The sequence below is a fragment of the Lipophrys pholis genome (assembly GCF_963383615.2).
Source record: "Lipophrys pholis genome assembly, chromosome: 17".
Taxonomy (NCBI): Eukaryota; Metazoa; Chordata; class Actinopteri; order Blenniiformes; family Blenniidae; genus Lipophrys; species Lipophrys pholis.
Window position 1 is genome coordinate 18186611 of NC_137643.1, and position 20741 is coordinate 18207351.

The 20741-nt window shown below is 46.6% G+C and overlaps 2 protein-coding genes across 6 annotated transcripts in view; one reads left to right on the plus strand and one right to left on the minus strand.

The window, feature by feature from the left end:
• The window catches only part of LOC308122574 (triple functional domain protein-like), a 69670-nt gene extending 66182 nt beyond the window's left edge, over positions 1 to 3488 (plus strand). For 3 of the 5 annotated variants that reach the window (XM_080484447.1, XM_080484448.1, XM_080484450.1), the window contains 8 exons: positions 33 to 174; positions 651 to 678; positions 765 to 927; positions 1023 to 1144; positions 1760 to 1838; positions 1927 to 2127; positions 2202 to 2340; positions 2772 to 3488. In XM_080484447.1, the coding sequence (XP_080340573.1) occupies positions 33 to 174; positions 651 to 678; positions 765 to 927; positions 1023 to 1144; positions 1760 to 1838; positions 1927 to 2127; positions 2202 to 2340; positions 2772 to 3329 (1432 nt within the window). In that variant the 3' untranslated portion in view covers positions 3330 to 3488. The remainder of the gene's footprint in view (positions 1 to 32; positions 175 to 650; positions 679 to 764; positions 928 to 1022; positions 1145 to 1759; positions 1839 to 1926; positions 2128 to 2201; positions 2341 to 2771) is intronic. The other 2 variants (XM_080484449.1, XM_080484451.1) reach the window with 1 other exon arrangement.
• A 6152-nt stretch (positions 3489 to 9640) lies between these two features.
• LOC308122841 (growth factor receptor-bound protein 10-like) overlaps positions 9641 to 20741 on the minus strand; it is a 39138-nt gene continuing 28037 nt past the window's right edge. Inside the window, exons 6-17 of the mRNA XM_080484967.1 lie at positions 20091 to 20247; positions 17086 to 17201; positions 14502 to 14576; positions 14085 to 14222; positions 13895 to 14005; positions 12959 to 13057; positions 12527 to 12604; positions 11381 to 11497; positions 10724 to 10790; positions 10536 to 10623; positions 10322 to 10415; positions 9641 to 9815 (exon numbers count right to left, since the gene is read on the minus strand). Of these exons, the coding sequence (XP_080341093.1) occupies positions 9669 to 9815; positions 10322 to 10415; positions 10536 to 10623; positions 10724 to 10790; positions 11381 to 11497; positions 12527 to 12604; positions 12959 to 13057; positions 13895 to 14005; positions 14085 to 14222; positions 14502 to 14576; positions 17086 to 17201; positions 20091 to 20247 (1287 nt within the window). The 3' untranslated portion in view covers positions 9641 to 9668. The remainder of the gene's footprint in view (positions 9816 to 10321; positions 10416 to 10535; positions 10624 to 10723; positions 10791 to 11380; positions 11498 to 12526; positions 12605 to 12958; positions 13058 to 13894; positions 14006 to 14084; positions 14223 to 14501; positions 14577 to 17085; positions 17202 to 20090; positions 20248 to 20741) is intronic.

Genomic DNA, 20741 nt, shown 5'->3' on the forward strand with positions numbered 1-20741 from the left:
CTTTGTCTCTCTCTCTCCCCGCGTTGGTTCAGTAGGAAGTCTTCGCCCTGGCACACCTCGCTGCGCATCCGGAAGAAGTCTGAGAAAAAGGAGAAGGAGGCGAAGAAAGAGACCAAGCTGGAAAACGGTTACAGGAAGTCCAGAGACGGCCTGGCTAATAAAGTTTCTGTGAAGGTGAGGACGCCAACTGGAAACTGGTATCTCCTCCAGTCCTGTGTTGCTTCCATCACTGCAGAATCAGTTCACCGAATCAAAAGTCATTTCAGTGCAGGACGAGTTATACCTGTTTTAATTTTTAATTAAATTTTTTTAACAGGCTCCTAGGATAGTATTCTTTACCTCTTAAAGAGGCAGGTGTCGCTGAGTGAATATTTTAATTTGAAATATTCTTGTATTGAATCATTCTGTGGACATTCTCAAAACTCCTATGTGACATTTTCTGCCTTAAAAGTCATTTTAGCTCATTTTGTTTATATGTGGAAGTTCCCTGAAATGGTTCCAGTTCCCTGTTGTAGCAGAGGGGACAATAATTAGTGACGCACACAAACACATTGACGCTGCGTTTTTAGCAAATAAAGCTCCAGGCCACTTTCAGAATCCGTGCCGACGCTCTTCTCCTGTCTGACGTCTGTTTCTCTCTTTGCCTCCAGCTTCTAAATCCAAACTACATTTATGACGGTGAGTTTTGAACCTTCGCCCGCTGATCTCGGTTCCCGCTGGAACGTGGCCGGACTAAACTGGCTTCCCTCTTCTTCTCCTCCCAGTTCCCCCCGAGTTCCTCGTGCCCCTGAGTGACGTGACGTGCGACAACGGCGAGAGCGTCACCCTGCGGTGTAAGGTGTGCGGCCGACCCCGGGCCACCGTCGCCTGGAAGGGCCCCGACCAGAACCACCTCAACAACAACGGGCACTTCAGCATCGCCTACAGGTCGGGGGAAACGCGGCGAGCGCCGCTGCCCGTGTCGGTCGGCGCGCGAGAACGTCGGCAGAGAACCGAAGTCTCCTTTTTGATTTTCTCTTCAGTGACACGGGCGAAGCGACGCTGCGGATCGTCGGCGTCGCGTCCGAGGACGACGGCGTCTACACCTGCGTGGCGACCAACGAGCTGGGCAGCGTGACGTCGGCGGCGAGCCTCAGGGTGTTGGGTGAGCGCGCGGAGTGAGATGTGGCCGGCGTGAAAGAGGTGCCGAGTGTGGCGTCTGGTTTTTAGCGATTTATTCATTCTTTTATTACATTTAAGAAGAACACTCCCGGCAACGAAACTCCTAATCCCACTTTTTGTGCTTTTATACTTCCAGTATTCACAATATACACATTTTCATGCTTGTTTCAACGTCATCGCTTCGTTTTGTTTCTTGAATGCCAGGAGAGCTCCCGGCTCTTTCACTTCTTTCTGAAGGGCGCTCCATAAACTGATTCCTGTCACTTTGTTCTATTGCTTTATAATTGAGTTGTTGTTTTTTAAAGATGTCTGTTCCTTTCAAATTATAGTGACCTTTCTTGGATGTTCATTTATACAAAACCTGAAGAATATTATAATCAACTATATCCCCCAAAATTTGGTGACTTACATCAGATAATTAGTAGGTTTGATGGATCGCTATATTTAATAGTATATATTGTTTTCAGAGCCCTTTTTTGTAAAATGAGCAGCGGCTTATAAGTTGTGCAGGTCGAGCCCCAGATTTCCACACAGTAAGTTGAATGTAGTATAATCACTGTGTTGTCTGAAGTGAGTAAAGAGGGTTGTTTTGTCTCAGACGTGTCCACCGATGGCGTCCGAGTGAGCTGGAAGGACAACTTCGACGCGCACTACACCGAGGTGGTGGAACTGGGAAGGTAACGCGTAACCCTCGCACGGATCAAATCGGGGAAAAAATGAAAAAATAATAAAACCCTCTAACACGTTCACCGTCCCCCGACTCAGGGGTCGTTTCTCTGTCGTCAAGCGGTGCGACCACCGCGGCACCAAACGCACGGTGGCGGTCAAACACGTCAACAAGAAGCTGATGAGGCGAGACCGCGTGACGCAGGAACTCAACCTGCTGCAGAGACTCCAGCACCCGCACATAGTCGGCCTGGTGGACACCTACGAGACCCCCGGCAGCTACGCCCTGGTCCTGGAGATGTGAGCGCAACGCAACTCACGCCGTCCCGACTCAAGTCGGCCCCACGCGTCACGTACTCTGTTGTGTGCTTCAGGGCCGATCAGGGTCGCCTGCTGGACTACGTCGTGAGCTGGGGGAATCTGACGGAGGAGAAAGTGGCCTGCTACCTGCAACACGTCTTAGAAGCTTTACAGTACCTCCACAACTGCCGGATCGTTCACTTGGACGTAAAAGTGAGCGTCAAAAGAAGAATATGATAAGACAATTGGGGATTTATTGAGTTATTGGTTATATATGCGTGAAGTAAACTTGAGCTGATTAATGAGTTTCTAAAAACTGGGATGGGAGACGTTTTTTGTTTTCTTTTAGATGATTCACTGCGTTTTTGCGCCAGGATGCTTCATTAAAATAGGCTTCATGTTGAGTTTGGAGTCATTTTCAGTAGGAATTTGTTTGACTTTTTGTGGAAATACAGACATTTTCATCACATATCCTCTACGCCACAACAAGGAAAAATACTTCTCAATGACAACCATTAATGTTCATTAATTAGTAGATCCTCAATGATCATTATCAGCAACTGACAACGTGAAATAATAAACAATTAATATTTCTATATTCAAAGTGTCGCAGTCCACTGATACTCCTTCTCCTTGTTGTTCAGCCTGAGAACCTGCTGGTCTCCCACACCGCCAGCGGCCAGCCGCTGGTCAAACTCACGGACTTCGGAGACGCCGTCCAGCTGAACAGCGCCCACTACGTGCACCCCCTGCTGGGCAGCCCCGAGTTCGCCTCCCCGGAGCTGGTCCTGGGCGAGCCGGTGTCGCCGACCTCCGACCTGTGGAGCCTGGGCGTGGTGACCTACGTGCTGCTGAGCGGCGCCTCCCCCTTCCTGGACGAGAGCGCGGAGGAGACGTGCCTGAACATCTGCCGGCTGGACTTCAGCTTCCCGCGGGACTACTTCCTGGGCGTCAGCCAGGCGGCGCGCGACTTCGTGTGCCTGCTCCTGCGGACCGACCCGGGCCGGAGGCCCCCAGCGGGACTCTGCCTCCAGGAGCCGTGGCTGCAGGCCGGCCAGGGCGACGACCGGGCCAGAGCGGAGAGCTGCCTGGACACCTCCCGCCTCATCGCCTTCATCGACCGCAGGAAGCACCAGACGGACGCCCGGCCCATCGGAGGCGTCAGCGGCTTCATCCAGAGCCGCCTCCAGCCTCGGGTGTAAGCTGCTGCTGCTCCTCCTTCTCCTCCTCCTCCTCCTCCTCCTCGTGGTCCTCTCAGTCACCAATCACATGAATTCATGGACGCCCTCGTCTGCTGCTGCTGCTGCTGCTGCTGCTGCTTTCTGGTTTCAACCCGACAGATTTTGTAGTTAACTGAACATAAAAAGACAAAAAAAAAAAAAAAAAAAAGACAAAAAAAAGAGGTAAGTTATTTTCCTTGGCGAGAGTTGAAGCCGATCAGAGGAGCCGCTCGATTGAGCCTCGACGCGTCTGACCCGACGCACTCACGCACTCTTTTTTTTTTTTTTTTCCACTAAAAGCCGTCGCTCTCTCACACACACACACACACACACACACACACACACACACACACACACACACGTTGGAGATGCCGCCCTTTCGTACAGAGACAGAAAGGAGAATCTTAACATTTCCAAGAAGAAAGAGAAACTCTGCGAACGAACCTCTCCGTCTCCACGCCGGAGCTTCGTTTTTCTTTCTCAGTTTTTAAGTTTCGATGGCCGCGCTCGACGTAAAGTGCGCGGCCGTACGCTAACCACGCGGCGAGTGAGAAACGCCGCGCTGTCCAGTCCAAGAAGGAACAACAGACATCCATCATTTGCTTTTCCTAGAACAAACGTTGCAGATATGACATGTTCAAGCCTTACCTTGTATATTTATATATACATATATATATATATATATATACATACATATATATATATGACTTCTGCCTTGTTTCTTCAGAGGAGCGCGGATCGCTGGCAGAGGAAGACGATTTACTGTAAATGCACTCATTGTATGTTATGTTTGATTATCATGTGCAATGTTGCGGCTTTAACATTTTATGCAACTATTTATGAAGACATCTGTCGTAACTGTAATAAATGTAGAGAGAGAAAAAAGAAAAGAAAAAAAAAGAAGAAGCATGTACTTGGTACTGCAAGCACTGCTGGTAGTTTGTGTTTCTTGGATGGTGGAGTGTTAACGAGAGCTCACACAATCATGACAGTTTGATCAAACGGTAATAATAATTTAACACTTTTTGTACTGTATGCCTCTGTAGTATTGGTACACCAAAGTTGCTTTAGCTTTATAGTACTTATTAAAAAAAAAAAAAAAAAAAAAACAACTGTTTAATTGTGACTGTTTCACTCGAGTTAGGAAATCTGAGAGCATGTGAAGTGACTGTTTACATCGGTGGACGAATCCCGAGGTTCTCTCTGATAAATAGTGTTGGGGTCGTATGTACAGATAACTCGTTGCCAAATTGTTTTTCCTGCCGTAACGGGACGATGCTGACTTTAAAGCGCGGTTATAGGAGTTTAAAAGACTTAAATCCAGGCAGGGGTTCATCAGTACCTTTATATTTATTTCTAAAGGTTGTGCACAGGCCGTGAAAAACAAGGAAACTTGAACTGGAGTACCTCAGTTTAGGTTCTTTTTCCTCATTGTTTTATTTTTATTTTTTTTGTTGTTATGTTTGTTTGTTTTATGTTTTTTATCTTTGCATGTATATTTCTTTGTACAGACCATACATATTATCTCCTGTAAATAATCTCATTTTGCCATCAGTTATTTCGAAAATTAAACATAATGAACACACGAGGCCTGTTTGACATTTTCTGTCTGTTTTGTTTTAGTTTTTTTTTTGTTGTTTTTTTTTTAATCATTTGAACTGATTAAAGTTCATTTGTAATTTTACAAATTGGCATCAAGAACACCTGATGTACGTGCTTTAATATGCAAAACCATACAACTACAGGAACAAAAATAACATCTACATTTTTGTACGTACAACTGGGAAGTGGGAAAGATCCCACTACTAAGTGTGAAAAATTCTATTTTAACATTATCAGAAGGAATGAATTAATTAAAGTAGAAAGTTAATCAAGCGAGCAGAAGATCTGTGGACCAAAACAGGCTGCAAAGAGGCTCCGAACCGGCCGAACCACCAAGCAGATTGTAAAAACCTCCCAAGAAAACACTGAATGTCTTAGGCGCAGGGGACGCAACACAACTGAGTTTATAAAAACATGCACGAAGCAACAGCTATAGGAGAAGTTTAGTGGAGATTTCACTGTATTTCGCTCCAGGTTTTAATCAAAATTGGCTTCATGTCATTTTTGTTCGTAATTGTTTGGTTTTAACAAAATATAGCCACTTTCATCACGTTTCCTCTGCTGAGCCACAACAAATAAAAGCTTTAAAGTTTAATATCAAAGGTTATCGTGGCGCTATTTCACCAGTCCGGCTTGCTCAAGATGAAACTGAGCTGTACGTGTTCAGAGGATGTAAAGAAAAGACTTATTTTCCCAGCAGATGGCGCTGTGCATTCAACTGGTCTGAGGGCGTGAGACTGAAACTACTTTAAAAAAATATATATATTTTTTATGAAGACATGGGAGGAACAAGAGTTAATCTGAGTGTTTAGTTCAACTCCCAGCGAGGTTTCTGATGAACGCTCTCATGAATTTGACCAGAAAGTTTATTTCTTCATCATATTTACTTACATAATCCCCCCCCCGCCCCACATTTTGAGATTAAATGAGCCACATCCCCTCAGAATCAACCCTAAAAACCACAAAGAGAGCAGAAAAGAAAACAAAGCAGCATTCGAACCACATTTGGTTTATAGCAATGTCGTCTTTTATTCTAATTTTCCAATAAACAGAGATTATATCAGTCCCTTATTTGTACAAAAATACCTGAACAGGATACAATGTAGATCCAGGAGCCGTACAGACAGAATGAAGCAAAGCACAGTGAGGATTATGAGCAACAACAACAAAAAAAAAAAAAGATGGTTCATGTATTATTTATTTATTTTTTTTACTTTCTTTCCCTGAAAGGTTTTATTTGACTTCAGCTTATGACGACTTCAACCAAAACACTGGAACTCATCCTGCACGGTGAAGCCACCGGACCGGACGTCCTTGTTTAGAGAGAGGCACCTAGACTCGGTTCAGAAACAACGTTCTTGCACCTTTTTTAAAAAAAAAAAAAAAAAAACGAAACAAAGAAATGCACAATCCTCTGGAGCTACGGTGTATAATTGCACTACTTGTGTTGAAAGGTGCAGTAAAGCTGCTAGAATATCCCCACGGGGCCGAGCGTGTGTGTGTGTGCGTGTGTGTGTGTGTGCTATCCATCAAAGATCCCCCAGTATGTGTGTGTGTGTGTTTTAGAAATTTAAAAAGTTTGATCTCTCCAGTTTGATCTCTTCAAAACAAAAACAAAAAACAATTAATTTAATACTGTATATATGTGTGGAATATATATATATATATATGTGTATATATATATATAAATTTGTGGCAAACCAAAGAAAATACACAGTAACATCAACATACACACAATCAAATGATGGAAATAAGAACAAAAAATAAATCATTCTTCATTTTTTGTTTCTATTTTTTTTTTTTTACATAAGAGTTATGAGCAAAAAGCATAACGGCCCATATAGTGATCTGTGACCTAGGTACAGTGTTAGATCTACATCTTCTCATAGCTTCACATACTCAGAAAAAACCCAAAACAAAGGATACTGGTCGACTCGTATCGTCGGACACGTGTAAAGGATTGCATTGTAGCACAGTGATTAAAATAATGGAGGGGGGTGGGGGGGGGGGGGGGTGCCGTGGTGCCCTCCAGCCGCTGTCCTGCACCAACCCTAGTTAACAGTCCTGACGTAGTGAGAAAAAAAAAATTTGAAATAAAACAACAGTCTGGCCACAAGCGCACGCACACACACACACACAGACACACGCACACACACGCACACACCAATCCTTAGCGCACACACACACACACATTCACCACTGGGGGTCATAGCTTATTACAGGCTGGACACAGGTGGGGGAAAGGTCGGGGGGGTTCAAGCATTATCCGATCCCTGGAGAGAGAGTGCGCCCTGACTGGCTGGAAAGGCCTGATCGGTTTAAGAGATCCGTGGATTGGCGGCGGCGGCGGCGGCTCGTGTGCAGGTTTAAACTTCCTCCACAGCTGGAGCGGCGACGGCAGGACGTCTAACGTTTTTCTCCGATGCTCGCTCGCCTCTGAGTCGTGATGCTTTGTTGGTTTTTAACTCTGCTACAGCGTCTGCACCAGATCCCGTGGCGGCTTCGATCCAGACCTCACCGAAACGCCACCAACAGATCCTGTCATCATGGCTTAAAATCTGTGGCGTCGTGTGCTTCCAGTGAGCACAATGGAAATAACCAAGATCAACGCGAAGCAAGCTGTGACATCAATGGAGGTGAAACGGGTATCTTGAGTATCGACTAAGGCCACGTTTACACGCACCCGGGTATTTAAAAAAAAAAGGTGATGTTTCTCTGCGTTTCGTGCATTTACAGCTACGATGATTCCTGAAAACTCCACCCACGGTGGCGATCTGGATAAACTGCGTCTCCGGGTGCATCTAAAGGAGGGGAGGCGGATATTTATATTGTGTCGTCTTTCAAGGATTGGTTACTATGGCTTCGTGCTTCTCGTTACACTGCCCCCTACAGGTCTACCACGCTCATAGCGGCTCTGAACCAGGTGGCTATGCGGATCCGTGTCAGTGACATTTTTAATTTTTTTTGTAGCGGGGGGATAATATCCGTTTTTGTAAAAGCCCAGGTACAAGTAAACGTGCCTAAAACTGCAGAAACCTCCCGTGGAGAGACCGCGGAGGGTTTGCAGCCTGACCTTTTGTGTCGAACCACAATTAAAACCTACAGCGACTCGTAATTCCCAGCAACGATTTGCTTTGATAATCTGACCGTGGTGGAGAAGAAAGAAAGAAAGACGAACGTCTGATGTCCACACAGTTCTACTTCATCATGTCCAAGAGGGAGGGTAAAAAAAAAAGATTTAGCTTCCTTGCTGAGCGTCGGATGAGAAGATGGACACCGCTGTCTTCAGTTCAGATTAAGAGGGATTAAACAGTAAAGCTCGCGATCAAACAAGAGAATCAGAACCTGAACCTGCACAAATGATTGTTTTAGTCACGATCCGTGAGGAGATTTGATGTCGTGGTGACAAGAAAGCAAATGAGATTAACCCCAGATTACATACATATATATATATATATATATATATGATCACTCTCGATGGTTCATCCAACCGCTCGCCGATCTCGAACACGTCACTCGTATGTGCATTTCAACATAGCTTCCATTTCAAACACAAGGCTCACGATTTTCTTTCTCTTAAGGCGAGTGAAGCTCGTTCGGCCGAGTTCACGTTTCAAGTCATTTTGTTCAAATTTCATATTCAAAATAAAATTACGAAGAAAAAAGAAGAAGAGGACAAAAAAGTCACCGGAGTGCTTTTGTTGCTTGTTTTGAAGGAAAAAGTGGTCGGGGGACGCGAACGCCACTGCTCCAACCGACGGGGAAGATGAAACGTGTGCAAGCGACGAGCTCAGAAATTTAAAAAAAACAAACAAAAGAAGACATTCAAGAACAAAATTCACTGATGCAACAGAGTGAGTGAGACGCTGTGGGGAGTCTTCCTCCTCTTCCTCGCACTCTTCACCTGCTGGTTCAGGAACGCCTTCCTTCCCCTAGTGCCAACTTGTCGCTGCGAGTCAGACTTAAAAGGTCCGTTTGCGAGAGTCGCCGTCGCGCTCCGAGCGCCACTCGGAGCCCGACCGGGCTCGGGAGGAAGAGGAGGCAGCGGCCGCCTGTCCCCCCCGGGGAGTGCAAAACTAGTTCTGCATTGAATCAACAGTAATAAAACAGCATTAAAATGACATCAAGTAATCAAACTCTACAAGAGAGGCCGGCGGCGGCAGCGGCGGCGGCCTTCCCTGGAACACATTCCTTAGGTCCTCTCAGCAGAACCCTCCACGCCGCGTCGCTCTCCGTCGGCTCGCCACAGTTGTCTCCACGCTCGTGTGCAGGCAGGATCGCGGTGGTGGTTGGGGGGGTGGGGGTGGCACCGGGAAGGGACTGCCCCGATCGGGGGCAGTGAGGGAGGGTGGCAGGGTGTCAGCTTATCCAGACTGGACTGCACAGGTTGAGAAAACTCCTGGATCGAGTTCTGATCGGACCCAGAACGGTTCCCGTCCGTCCCTGATGATCGATGAGGAAGTCAGAGGGTGGCGCTCCCCGCCCGCCGGGGGAGGTGTTGGGGGGGGGTCCATCTGAAAGACGGGCAGCGCTCCAGCTGGAAATGCAAAGCCGCCCCGTCTCCGTGGCGACGGGGCGGCGACTGGAGCCGCGAGGCGGTCGGACTTCTGGAACGCCGGCTCTCCCAGCAAGAGGTGGGAGGGGCCAGGAGGGGGGGATTAGGGGGGGACGGGGTGTGCAAAAAAAAAAAGGGAGGGGGCTGTCGGGACGGGCGGAGTGTCACAAGGCCACGGCGGTGCACGGGTGCTTGAGCTTGCAGGGCAGCACGCCTCTGTTCAGCTGGTAGAACTCCACCAGGTGGATCAGGTCGGTGAACTTGGTGGAGGCGTCGTCCAGGCTGAAGAAGATCTGGCCGTCCTCCTCGCACTAGAACCGGGGGGGGGGGGGGGGGGGGGGGACGTTATTAGTTGCTGAAAGTCTCATTTTACACTGATTGATGTAGAGATTAGCTCAAGATGGTTGGATTCAAACATTTTATTTTCAGGATATAGAAAAGTTTCACAACGACCAGAAGTAAAAAAGTTGTGCTAAAAACAAATCAAACTGAAGTTGGAGGATTTTTTTTAATTTGTTTTTATAAACAGCTCTGTGCTAAAAAGGCATATGAGGCAAAATGATAAATTTTTCATTGTGTCATGGGGGTCCGTTTACATGACAACGGCCCTCAGAGTCACTAAAAGCACATCTTTTTGAAAACGCTCCGTCTCCGTGGAAACGGAGGGGGGAAAAAAACCTGCAACTTCTCTGAAACACTGATACTGCGCACCTCCGCCGTAGTAACTAGTTCTTCTGTAGGATTTATAATTCAGTTTTTGTGAGAATAAGTGGGATGATTAAAGCTCAATAGAAGAGAACAAATAAAAGATACTCACCGGTAAGATCTGGAAGTGCTTGATCTTCTGGTGATGGCACAAGGTGAGCACGAACGCCTTCGGATTACTCTGACTGTCCCGCAACAGGTATAATCTGGCACAGGAAACACAACGAGGAATGCTTGGGATATTTGTAAAGACTTAAAGACAATAGAAAAATACTCCACGGGCACTGGAAAGAAATAGTGCAGTGAACTTTGACCTCTCCTCTCACCCGTCTACTTGGCCTTGCTGCATGATCATCTTGTGGGCCTCCTCCCTCATGATGCGACCGTGAAACCACACCTGCGTCCTGTGGATGACTGGAAAAAAAAAAGACACGTTTTGGTTTTTTTGTTTTTTTTAAAAACAAAGGTGATCTTTTAGAAACACTGCGCGTGGCGATGGCCGTGCAGGAGTCACCTGTGTTCAGAGAGGATGGATGCAGAGGGCTGGGACTCCCCAGGACATTCATACGCTGGCCTCTTTTCTGTGGGAGAGACGTGGAGGAAAGGACGTTTGATGTCAAGATATGAGGAAGATAAACGTGCTGGAAGCTGCGAGTGGCGGTGAAGCAACAAGAGCCCTCAAACAGGCCGTCGGGTGAACAAACAACTGTACGGTAGATTTAGAGACGTTTTTAAACCGAATGACGCAAGTTTGATATTGGGAATACCCACATGAGGTCTTTAAATGAGATTATTATTATGTTTTGTGTGATATCTTATTCTTTTACGTCGTTGTAACTGCAGCAGAAGGAGACCCCAGGCAGAAGAACTCCTGCAATAAGTCAGGAGCTAATGGAGCGCTCAATAAAATGAACAAATCTCCCTTCAGAGGATAAATAATAACGAAATTGAAGTTGATATAGTGTATATTCCCCTCGCGAAATAGAGTAATAATGAAAAGTCAGTCGATCGGGTTAAAAGTGCAAAAGGCCCCTGCCCCCGCTTCATGAATGCAGTAAAGGTTTTTTTTTACGAGTGCAGCACAACTCAAAACAAGACGGAAAGGTTGAGGAAACGTTGCTTTTGTTTCACACCGCAGCTTGACGTGGTGGTGCCAGTGTTTCCCGCTCACCCTCCAGGTCTGCCCCTCCTCCAGGGCGGCGCTCTGGGCCTCCACCGGGTTGTCGATGACGCGGCCGGTCCGCCCGGAGAAGTCCATGGCCACCAGGGAGTTCTCAGAGACGCTCCTCTGTGGGGAAGGGGGGGGGGGGAGCGAGGGGTGGCAGACAGGGGTCAGAGGTCAAACAAGCCAGACACACTCAGCGGAGCATGACAAATCCTGTCTGTACACAGACCCACTTTAGTCAATCCACAAAAGCGTCTCTTTGCTTTCTGGCTCTACTTCTCGAATTACCCACGTCTCTTTTTTTTTTTTTTTTTTTTGGAATAAAGCCGCACAGAATAACACCCAGAGCTCGTCTCCGAGGACAATCGTTCTGTCTTAACCCTTAATTCTGAGACGACTTTTCCCGCTGACTTTAAATCAGGGCCGATCGTGTAATTTTGTGAAAGAAGTTTTCGAAACGCCAACATTTTTTTTTCCATTAAAAAGTTGAACACATGAAATTCAAACACTGACGTTCTTCAACAAACACAGAAACTCACGTTGACCTTCAAACACACGTTGTTGGACTGTGGGGGGAAAGACGCTCATGCACAGGAGGAACATGCAAACTCCACAACAGAAAGGGACCCCAATGAAGGAATGAAGGAATGTCATCGTAAGTTTCCTTATAATTAATAAAAAAAATGTTTTAAAAACTCACAAGCGACATTTTAGATGTTTTACTGGCCAACATGGTCGATTTTATTTAACTTCTACCATCACGGAGGAGATTTTAACCACAAAGATGATGACTATAAATAAATATACCACTGAAAGTAATTTTCTATAACTTCAGACGTGTGTGTGTGTGTGTGTGTGTGTGTGTGTGTGTGTGTGTGTGTGTGTGTGTGTGTGTGTGTGTGTGTGTGTGTGTGTGTGTGTGTGTGTGTGTGCGTGTGTGTCATCATTCTTTGCGACATTGTTGAACTCACTATACAGATTATCACAAATTTCCAGCCGGAATTTTGGAATCAGAAGAATCCAACTCGGTCCAACTGAAGGTTTGGATCAGACGTACTGTCGTGATCAAAATGTATTTTGCTGGGCGTGACCCCGAAACTCTCACGCAAAATGTGTGTCTGAGCGAGGGGGCGCCAGAGAGCAGACGCTCACCACAGGAGCGGAGAAAGGCGAGAGGTTGGACTTCCTCTGGTGGGGGACGTTGTAGCTCTGATACAGGACGATCCCGTACTGCGGAAACAGGAAGTTCAGAGAATTCATCGGTTATGGTTCGATAAATACCACCTTAGTGTCTTTTGTGCTTTTGACATTTGTTCCTCCAGATAACAGTGCTCTTTCTCTTGAGAGACGATACATTTTTAAAGAACTGGACTACGATGCCTTTTGTCTCCGTCAAGCTCAAGAACGGATCGGAACACTTTGTAGAAGAAGCACACAAAGCTAAAGAAATGTACAGAAAGCTGACTGTTTTCGCTTAAAAACAATATCTAAGGGTTAAATACGACACTGGATGGAGGCAGTATGTCTGTGACATATTGCTGCAGGGAGTCAAGAGGACACGTCAACAGGACAGGTTTCACTCACTTTGAGCAGCCGGAAGGCCGTCATCCAGCAGGTCCGGCTCTGCTCGTCCTCGGCGCACAGCATCTTTACCTCCTTACAGTCGCTCCTCACTTTGCTGGGCTGCGAAGCACACAGAGGACACGTCGAAATGATGAGACAACACGCCGCGCGCACACGGCCGCCGAAGAGCAACCTCGAGGAAGCTTAAGATTAAAACTGACTTATGGGGTCTTAACGACTCCGGCGGGGTTAAAACTTCTGATAAACTCGCAGGAATTCAATTAGATGCGACGTCCACATGCGTGAAGTGATCAGGGACGTGACAGGAGGACAAAGGATGACGTTTGCATGTGACTAATCAATGTTTGGCTCCATGTGCCTGCAGATCAGCTCGAGTCACCAGAGACCTAAATATGAAGCTGGATGGGTTCCAACTGATTTTGGGTGAATTGGGCTTGTCTTTGTCCCTTTTCACTGAGTAACTGCATGACGGCATCATTCTCATCTTTATCATCACAGGTAGAACATTAGAAGAAAAATGTACGTTCTGAATAGATTCTGTCGACCCGCTTCTCCTCCTTCTACATGTATAAAGGACGTCAGACAAACTGCTTCATCAATGCAACATGAGTCAAGTCAGTCAGTGTGTGTGCGTGCGTGCGTGCGTGCGTGCGTGCGTGCGTGCGTGCGCTAAACAGAGGTGAGGAGGGCACGGTTCTCGGTACCATCCCAGCTTATCCCACAGGGCTTATCCCAGATCAACAGGTGAACCAACCATACAGAACTCCTCAAGTGTCACAATGTGTGTTTAACCCCCGCTGGCCCTTTTAACCCCTCCACACACACACACACACACACACACACACACACACACACACACACACACACACACACACACACACACAGTAGAGGTTTAACTTGATCTTTTACACAGACGAAACAGGAGTTTTCCGTTACCTTGATGCAGAACTGGTAGTCTGTGGGGGCGTTGTGGAGCTTTTTGCCGGTGATGACGGTGAAGATGTTACTGTCCTCCAGGTCCGACAGCAGCTGCAGATGTCGCGGCTCCTGCACACGAGCGAAGAGTCAGCAAATACCGACTAAAGCCAGCAAGCGCATGAGGGAAGGCACGGGAGCAACCGGTCACCTTGGACGTTCCTTTCGTGGAGTAATAGAGACCCGAGCGTCGCAGGAACATGTAGAGCTTCTTCCAGGACCTGCGCCCGGGCTCCTTCACGTGCAGGTAGCCCTGGATCTCCGGACAGCTGCTGGAGTTCAAGAAGTTCTGCAGAAAGCACAGCGAGTACAAGTACACAGTATTATGAATGTCTGGAACTCGACGGTGAAGTAATCAGGGAATTTGAAGGTGCATTGCGTGTTTTCGGATGGAAATGAGCATCCACAGAGTGAGCGTTCTCCTGCTTCCCATCTGCAGAGGGCAGCTCGCTCTGCAGGATTTAAAGGGAGGCTGAGGCAACACATGAGGTAATGCATCCTGCCTTTACCACTGTGGGGGGGGGGGCAGCTGACGTGTATGTTTCCCTCCACTGAGTCACGGCCTCACCTGCAACAGCTGCGACTGGGGGATAGAGCCATCGGACTCCTGACACCACGCCACCATCTGCTCTGGAAAAAAGTTCTGGATGGAAAAACACAAGAGAGAGAGAGAGGCCGACAATGAGCGAGGGACCGGGACAAAGAAAGAGGAGAGGCAGGAGAAGCCACGGAGCGAAGCTCGGGGCCGGGTAGTGTTTCTCTATGCAGCATATGCACGCAGCGGTGTGTGTGTGTGTGTGTGTGTGTGTGTGTGTGTGTGTGTGTGTGTGTGTGTGTGTGTGTGTGTGTGTGTGTGTGTGTGTGTGTGTGTGTGTGTGTGTGAGTGTGAGACACAGAGAGAGAGAGAGAGAGAGAGAGAGAGAGAGAGAGAGAGAGAGAGAGAGAGAGAGAGAGAGAGAGAGAGAGCACTCCAGCCCAGGAGAAGATGCAGTATGAGCTCACCCGCTGACGTAATCCCCCCCCCCCCTTTCAGCCAGCAGCGCCACTCTCAGCGTGACTGACAGGCCGCGGTCGGCACTCTGGTGTTTTACTGTGCTCATTACCACAGCGCTGAGGTCACCTGCTGGCTCCGACACCCACCTAAATCACCACGGCAGTAATGTCACCGTGTGCACGGCCGGTACACGACAGCACAAACGCCGGCTCCACATCACCGAACACCGACGTAAGCAGGTGGCAGCAGCTTTGGATTTCGTGTATGTCTTATATCAACAAGCAAATCTGAAACCGTTTCTGAAGTTCACGGTTATCAGATATGATTGTTAAGTGTTCCACTACAGAAAAAGGTGAAAACGGTTATTCCACAGTGGGTTCCACCTTCCCAGGGGCTGCAAAAAGCCTTTTTCACAACTTATTCAGAGTTTGATCATATCAAGGAGTGTGCGTTCTCAATATTCATTACTTTCAGTGGGTAGGAGTTACACTTAGGAAATTAAAATATGGTCGCTGTTTGTTTCAAACAAAAAAGATCTTTATAAGCAGGGGTGTCAAACATAAGGCCCGTGTGCCAAAAATCAGCCCGCATGTGGCTTGAATCCAGCTAAGTCACCAAGCAAATTGAACAGATTTCAAACACAGCATTGATTTTTGAATAGATTTCTTTATAATAATGGAGAACACACAACTCTGAGAACATCGGCGATGCTGCCATGACAACAAAGAAAATATTTCAAGTTCAAATTTAAAGGTTATTATGGCTCTATTCTACTGGTCTGGCCGACTCAAGATGAAATTAGGCTTTTCCAGTTCAACACAACACCTGATTCAAGTTGGTGAAACTAACTACAATTACAATAACGACTTACACTAAGATCCTGATCCTGTATTAATTGCTTGCACAGGGAAAAAGATTGCACTTTGGCTTAAGTTTTGTTGGTGATGCACAGGGAATATGATGCGTAATATGATGTGCAACCAGGAGGATTTCACTTCCATTAGATCCCCTCCCACCACATAAACAACATCTTTTTAAAAAGGTTCGTAGACTGGGAGTATGAAGGTCAAAGGTGGCAGGAGCTCAGGTACAGTTTCAACATGAAATGCTTGATGATGATGAAAGAAATGCACGTTCATATCACATGAATAATTCAGCGTGCTAAAAAAAAAAAGATTTGTGTTCGTATTCCAATAAAATAGTCACTTAGTGAAAGGGTACTCGTTCCTCCTGCTGGAACAAACAGTGCGAAAAGTTAATAATAACTCTAGAAGGTCATGACATCAAACCACAAGCTGCACAAAAACGGCAAGAATCCACCGTAACCAGTGCGGTCATCCAAACAGCTGAAAGGTTATTAAACAAGAACTCCCAGATATGAGGCAACTTGAGTTAAGGTCAAGGGCAAAACGTTGTTGAAGGAGGAGCTACTGTAACCCCATATAACCTATATATATATATATATATATATATATATATACTGTGAGCTATGTGTGTGTATGTTCTTGCTCTTCTATACTTGTGGGGATCTAATTCCTGAGGACTTGTATTAAATCAGATTCTTATTAGACAAATCTATTTAAAAGGAATAAGATTAACAAAGGTTAAGGTCAGAAAAATCTGAGTTTAAATAAGGAAATTAATAGAATATTGTCACCGCAAGACATAGAAATATGAAATGTGTGTCACTGTGTTCTTGTTTATCTATCATTGTCGGGTCTGACACCGGACAGAGAACACATCGGTCCTTCTGACTGCTACTAAATACTTTACATACCTTTAATTGTTCAGCTCAAAGGTTTCAGTTGAGGTTAAGTTCATTGTCAGGTTCACTGTCAGAGGTAAATAGATGTTTTAAGATGAAGTTTAGGATAATTCTGCAGGAAATGAATGTAAATCACAGCAATTTCCCCCTTCAAAGCATGAACAAACAACCAGTGTGTGTGTGTGTGTGTGTGTGTGTGTGTGTGTGTGTGTGTGTGTGTGTGTGTGTGTGTGTGTGTGTGTGTGTGTGTGTGTGTGTGTTCTGGTTTTGCTGTAGAGTAAGGTTATGGTTAGGTCAGGCTTAGGCAAGCAGTAGTCACAGCTCAGTGTGTGTCAGTGCGTGATAAAGCGAAGCAGTCACAGAGAGGTCATTTCAGGGATGTGCGAGACTCACCAGGGGGTTCCTGAAGAATTCATATTTGGCATAGTTCTTCCTGAAGAGGAATTTGCTGTCGCTGCTCATGGAGGCCTGAACTTGAACCACGAGCTCGTGGTCCTCCAGACATCGCTCTGTAAGGAGACACGGAGACGACCGGCTTTAGTTATCGGAAGACAAGACGTCAGGGACGCCGTCTGGAGACGGCCCAGTTTTAAATCTCGCCGTTTGAAGGCTCACGCAGATTTGGATTTAAGCAGGAAGATGCCTAAAAAAAAAAAAAACAATAACCACACACACAACTCAAAGATACAAATACAGTTTTCACCCTCTCACGGCTCTTTGTTTAGATTCTTCCAGTCGCTCCGCAGCATTACAAGCAGCTCTTTTGCATGCCATCCCCTCCTTTTATTCACCTTCTCCGTTTTAATACTGGCAGCATGTTTCGAAATGTCCTTGTCACCGAAGGACCTTGTTTCCTGAGAGCTGTTTTGAACAGTGTCCTCTACCCGCAGGAAACAACAACTCCTGGCACACCGGGACAGAAACTTTTTTACTTACAACCATTTTAGCCTGTCTCAGTTCATTACAAGGTGGCCATGGACATGCAGCGAGTCGAATGCGCTGATAGAAAGTATTTAAGACCCCGGATACACGACAACGTTTCAAGTGAAAACACATTGTTTTTTTTTGCGAATTTGGTTTCACGTTTACACTGCAACGCTTTGAACAGTGCATTTTCAGCGGCTCTTAGCGGAACAAAACTTTTGCTTTTTCACTTGAAAACTGTGTAAACACGGCCTGAATGCCCGCATATGTTTTCTGGAATGAGAAGAAACAAATTGGGACATATTATTATTTATTCAAATAATGTAAAATGCTTCGATATTCATCAGCATCGGTCTAATAAAGACCAGCACGTCTTAAAATGCTTAGACAGTCTTGTCAAAAAACCCTAAAATACAACTGAGGGTTAAGATATATGTAAATATTGATCTATGAGTAAATTAATACAGTTTTCTGCTTCATTTCATTCATTAATTTTAGCTTAGCTGGAACGTTGAGTGGGAAGCTTTGTGGATAAAAAAACGTTGGAAGAGTGAAGCACTAAATGATGACGGTGGAAAAAAAGAAGCACATTTGTTCCTCGGAGGAGCCTCGCCGACCTTTGTTCTGATTGTCTTTCTTTTGTATTCAAATGACCGCACTGAGAGTTTTCACCTCTGTATTTACCAGCAGCTCACCGGCTGTACAATGACACGGCAAGAAAAGAAAAAAAATCGCCCGTTACCAAGAGACGAGCGAGGGAGGAAAGAGGTTAAATAAGGAAGGGCTGTGAAAAAGAAGGAGCACTGTGAGGCAGTGAGGAGGGAGGGTGAAGGTGGGGAGGAGAAGTGCTATGAGATGGAGCTGGGGGTGAGGAGGAGGAGGAGGAGGAGGAGGAGGAGGAGGACGAGGGTGGCATTGCAGGAAGATGATGTCATGTATTTAGGCTGATTGCTGAGAGCAGCGAAGCCATAAGCAAAGTACAAGCCACAGACAAACACACAACCGCACATTAAGAGCTCGCACAGGCCTAACCTGCTCACCGTGCACCGCACTGGCCTAATTATCGTGTGTGTGTGTGCGTGAGAGGAAGAGAGAGAGGATAGTGTGTGTGTGTGCGTGTGGTGTGTGGGGTGTTCTCTTCTTTCTCCATCTCGGAGGCTTACGATCTCCGAGTGAGGCAGATTAGAAACTGATAGCGGCAGGATGTTCCAGTTCTGCGCGAACACACATGTGAAATGATGGCGACCGGGATTATACCTCCGAGATTTAAACATAAGTCTCGATTTATTGAAACACACACCCACACACGGACACACACACAGATTTTAGTGGAATTGTTGTCAAAGGTTTTTGCTCTGGCTGTTTTTTTGGGTGGAAATGTCTGGACTGTGTGTGTGTGTGTGTGTGTGTGTGTGTGTGTGTGTGTGTGTGTGTGTGTGTGTGTGTGTGTGTGTGTGTGTGTGTGTGTGTGTGTGTGTGTGTGTGTGTGTGTGTGTGTGTGTGTGTGTGTGTACCGCGCTGGCTACAGGCAGGGGAATTTCCTGTGGAAGGTTAAGAAAAGATTGATTGGCCGAGATGGTTAGGGGCTCGTCCGACGGAGACACGCCATTGGCTGCTGGCGGCTCTGGTATGACGCTTCAGTCCAGGCCTCTCCGCCTTCTTCGCCTCCCCGCCCCCCCCCCCCCCCCCCCCCCCCCCCCCCACCACCACCACCCTCACCCCGTCTTTCTTTCTCTCCCTTCATCTCTCTCTCTCTCTCTCTCCCTCCCTCTCCTCACCTCACATTCCATCTCTCCACTGCACTTTTTTTTCTTCCAGCAACGCAGATCAAGCAGGAAAGCACAAAGCGATCCTTTGACTCTAAAATACGACTCGGGGAGTAAAGGAAAGCCTCACAGAGGACAAAGACAGACCCAGAGACGAAAAAAAATAAATAAATAAATAAACCTCCAAAATGGAGGGGGGTTATAGAAAAAAAAGTGAGGAGGCAAAGCATGAGTCTTGCGTTCCAATTTTTTCTCACTCCCCCCCCAACCAACCGAATGATTTGGGAGGGAACAGGCATGTGAGCAGAACATGGAAAATGCTTAATCCTACAAGCGCCACACCTCCCTACTGTGTCGTATCGGCGCACAGGCCACTCGTGCCATGCTCAAGTGAACATACACACTGAGGGCACACACCGGGGAGTTATCTCCACCCATGCAGAGAGACGCAGACACATAAACACAAGCCTGGTACACACCTGCAGGATGACATATAGTCCTAAACACACACACACACACACACACACACTACAGACAAATGTGCAGGGACGCATTGGAAGGTGCAACCTGCAGAGTGGCTTTCACATAGAATGGACACAAAAAGATGTTTATACTTTTAAAGAAAAAAAAAACAAAAAAACTTTTCAATACACTTTCACATGAGTTCAAATACATCGAGTGGATTTCTTGTCACCCACGCGGTCTTACCGAGGCCGAGGATGGGGTGGTGCTCCACCAGCGACCAGGCGTTGTCGTCCAGACAGTGACTCTTGTAGACCAGCAGCTGGCACACGTCTCTGGCCGTCATGTCGGTGGGAATCTCCACCACTTTTCCAGCTCCATCCTCGCTCCACACTTTGATTATCTGAGAAGCAAGACGAGGACGACACACGCGCACACACACACACACACACACACACACACACACACACACACACACACACACACACACACACACACACACACACACACACACACACACACACACACACACACACACACACACACACACACACACACACACACAAACACAAACACAAACACAGGAACAATGATGTGGAGCAGACAGAGTCAGGGACACAGGGTCACCGTTTCCCGAGGAAGGTTACAGGACGGTGTCGGGAGGTGAAATTTACCTCCATCAACTCCTTGAAGACCACCTTCCATAAAGTCCTGCTCACATTTATCTGTCACTCGGACATGAGAAGCACTTAAAAAAAAAAAAAAAGGGTGGGGGGAAGAATGGTGACGTCCAGGAAAGGTGGGCCAATGGGCCAAACCCCCCCCCCCCTTTTTTTTGCTTCCAGTTCAGCCCTTTTGTCCGCAGCTCGTCCAATCTGACTCATGGAAACTCACAAT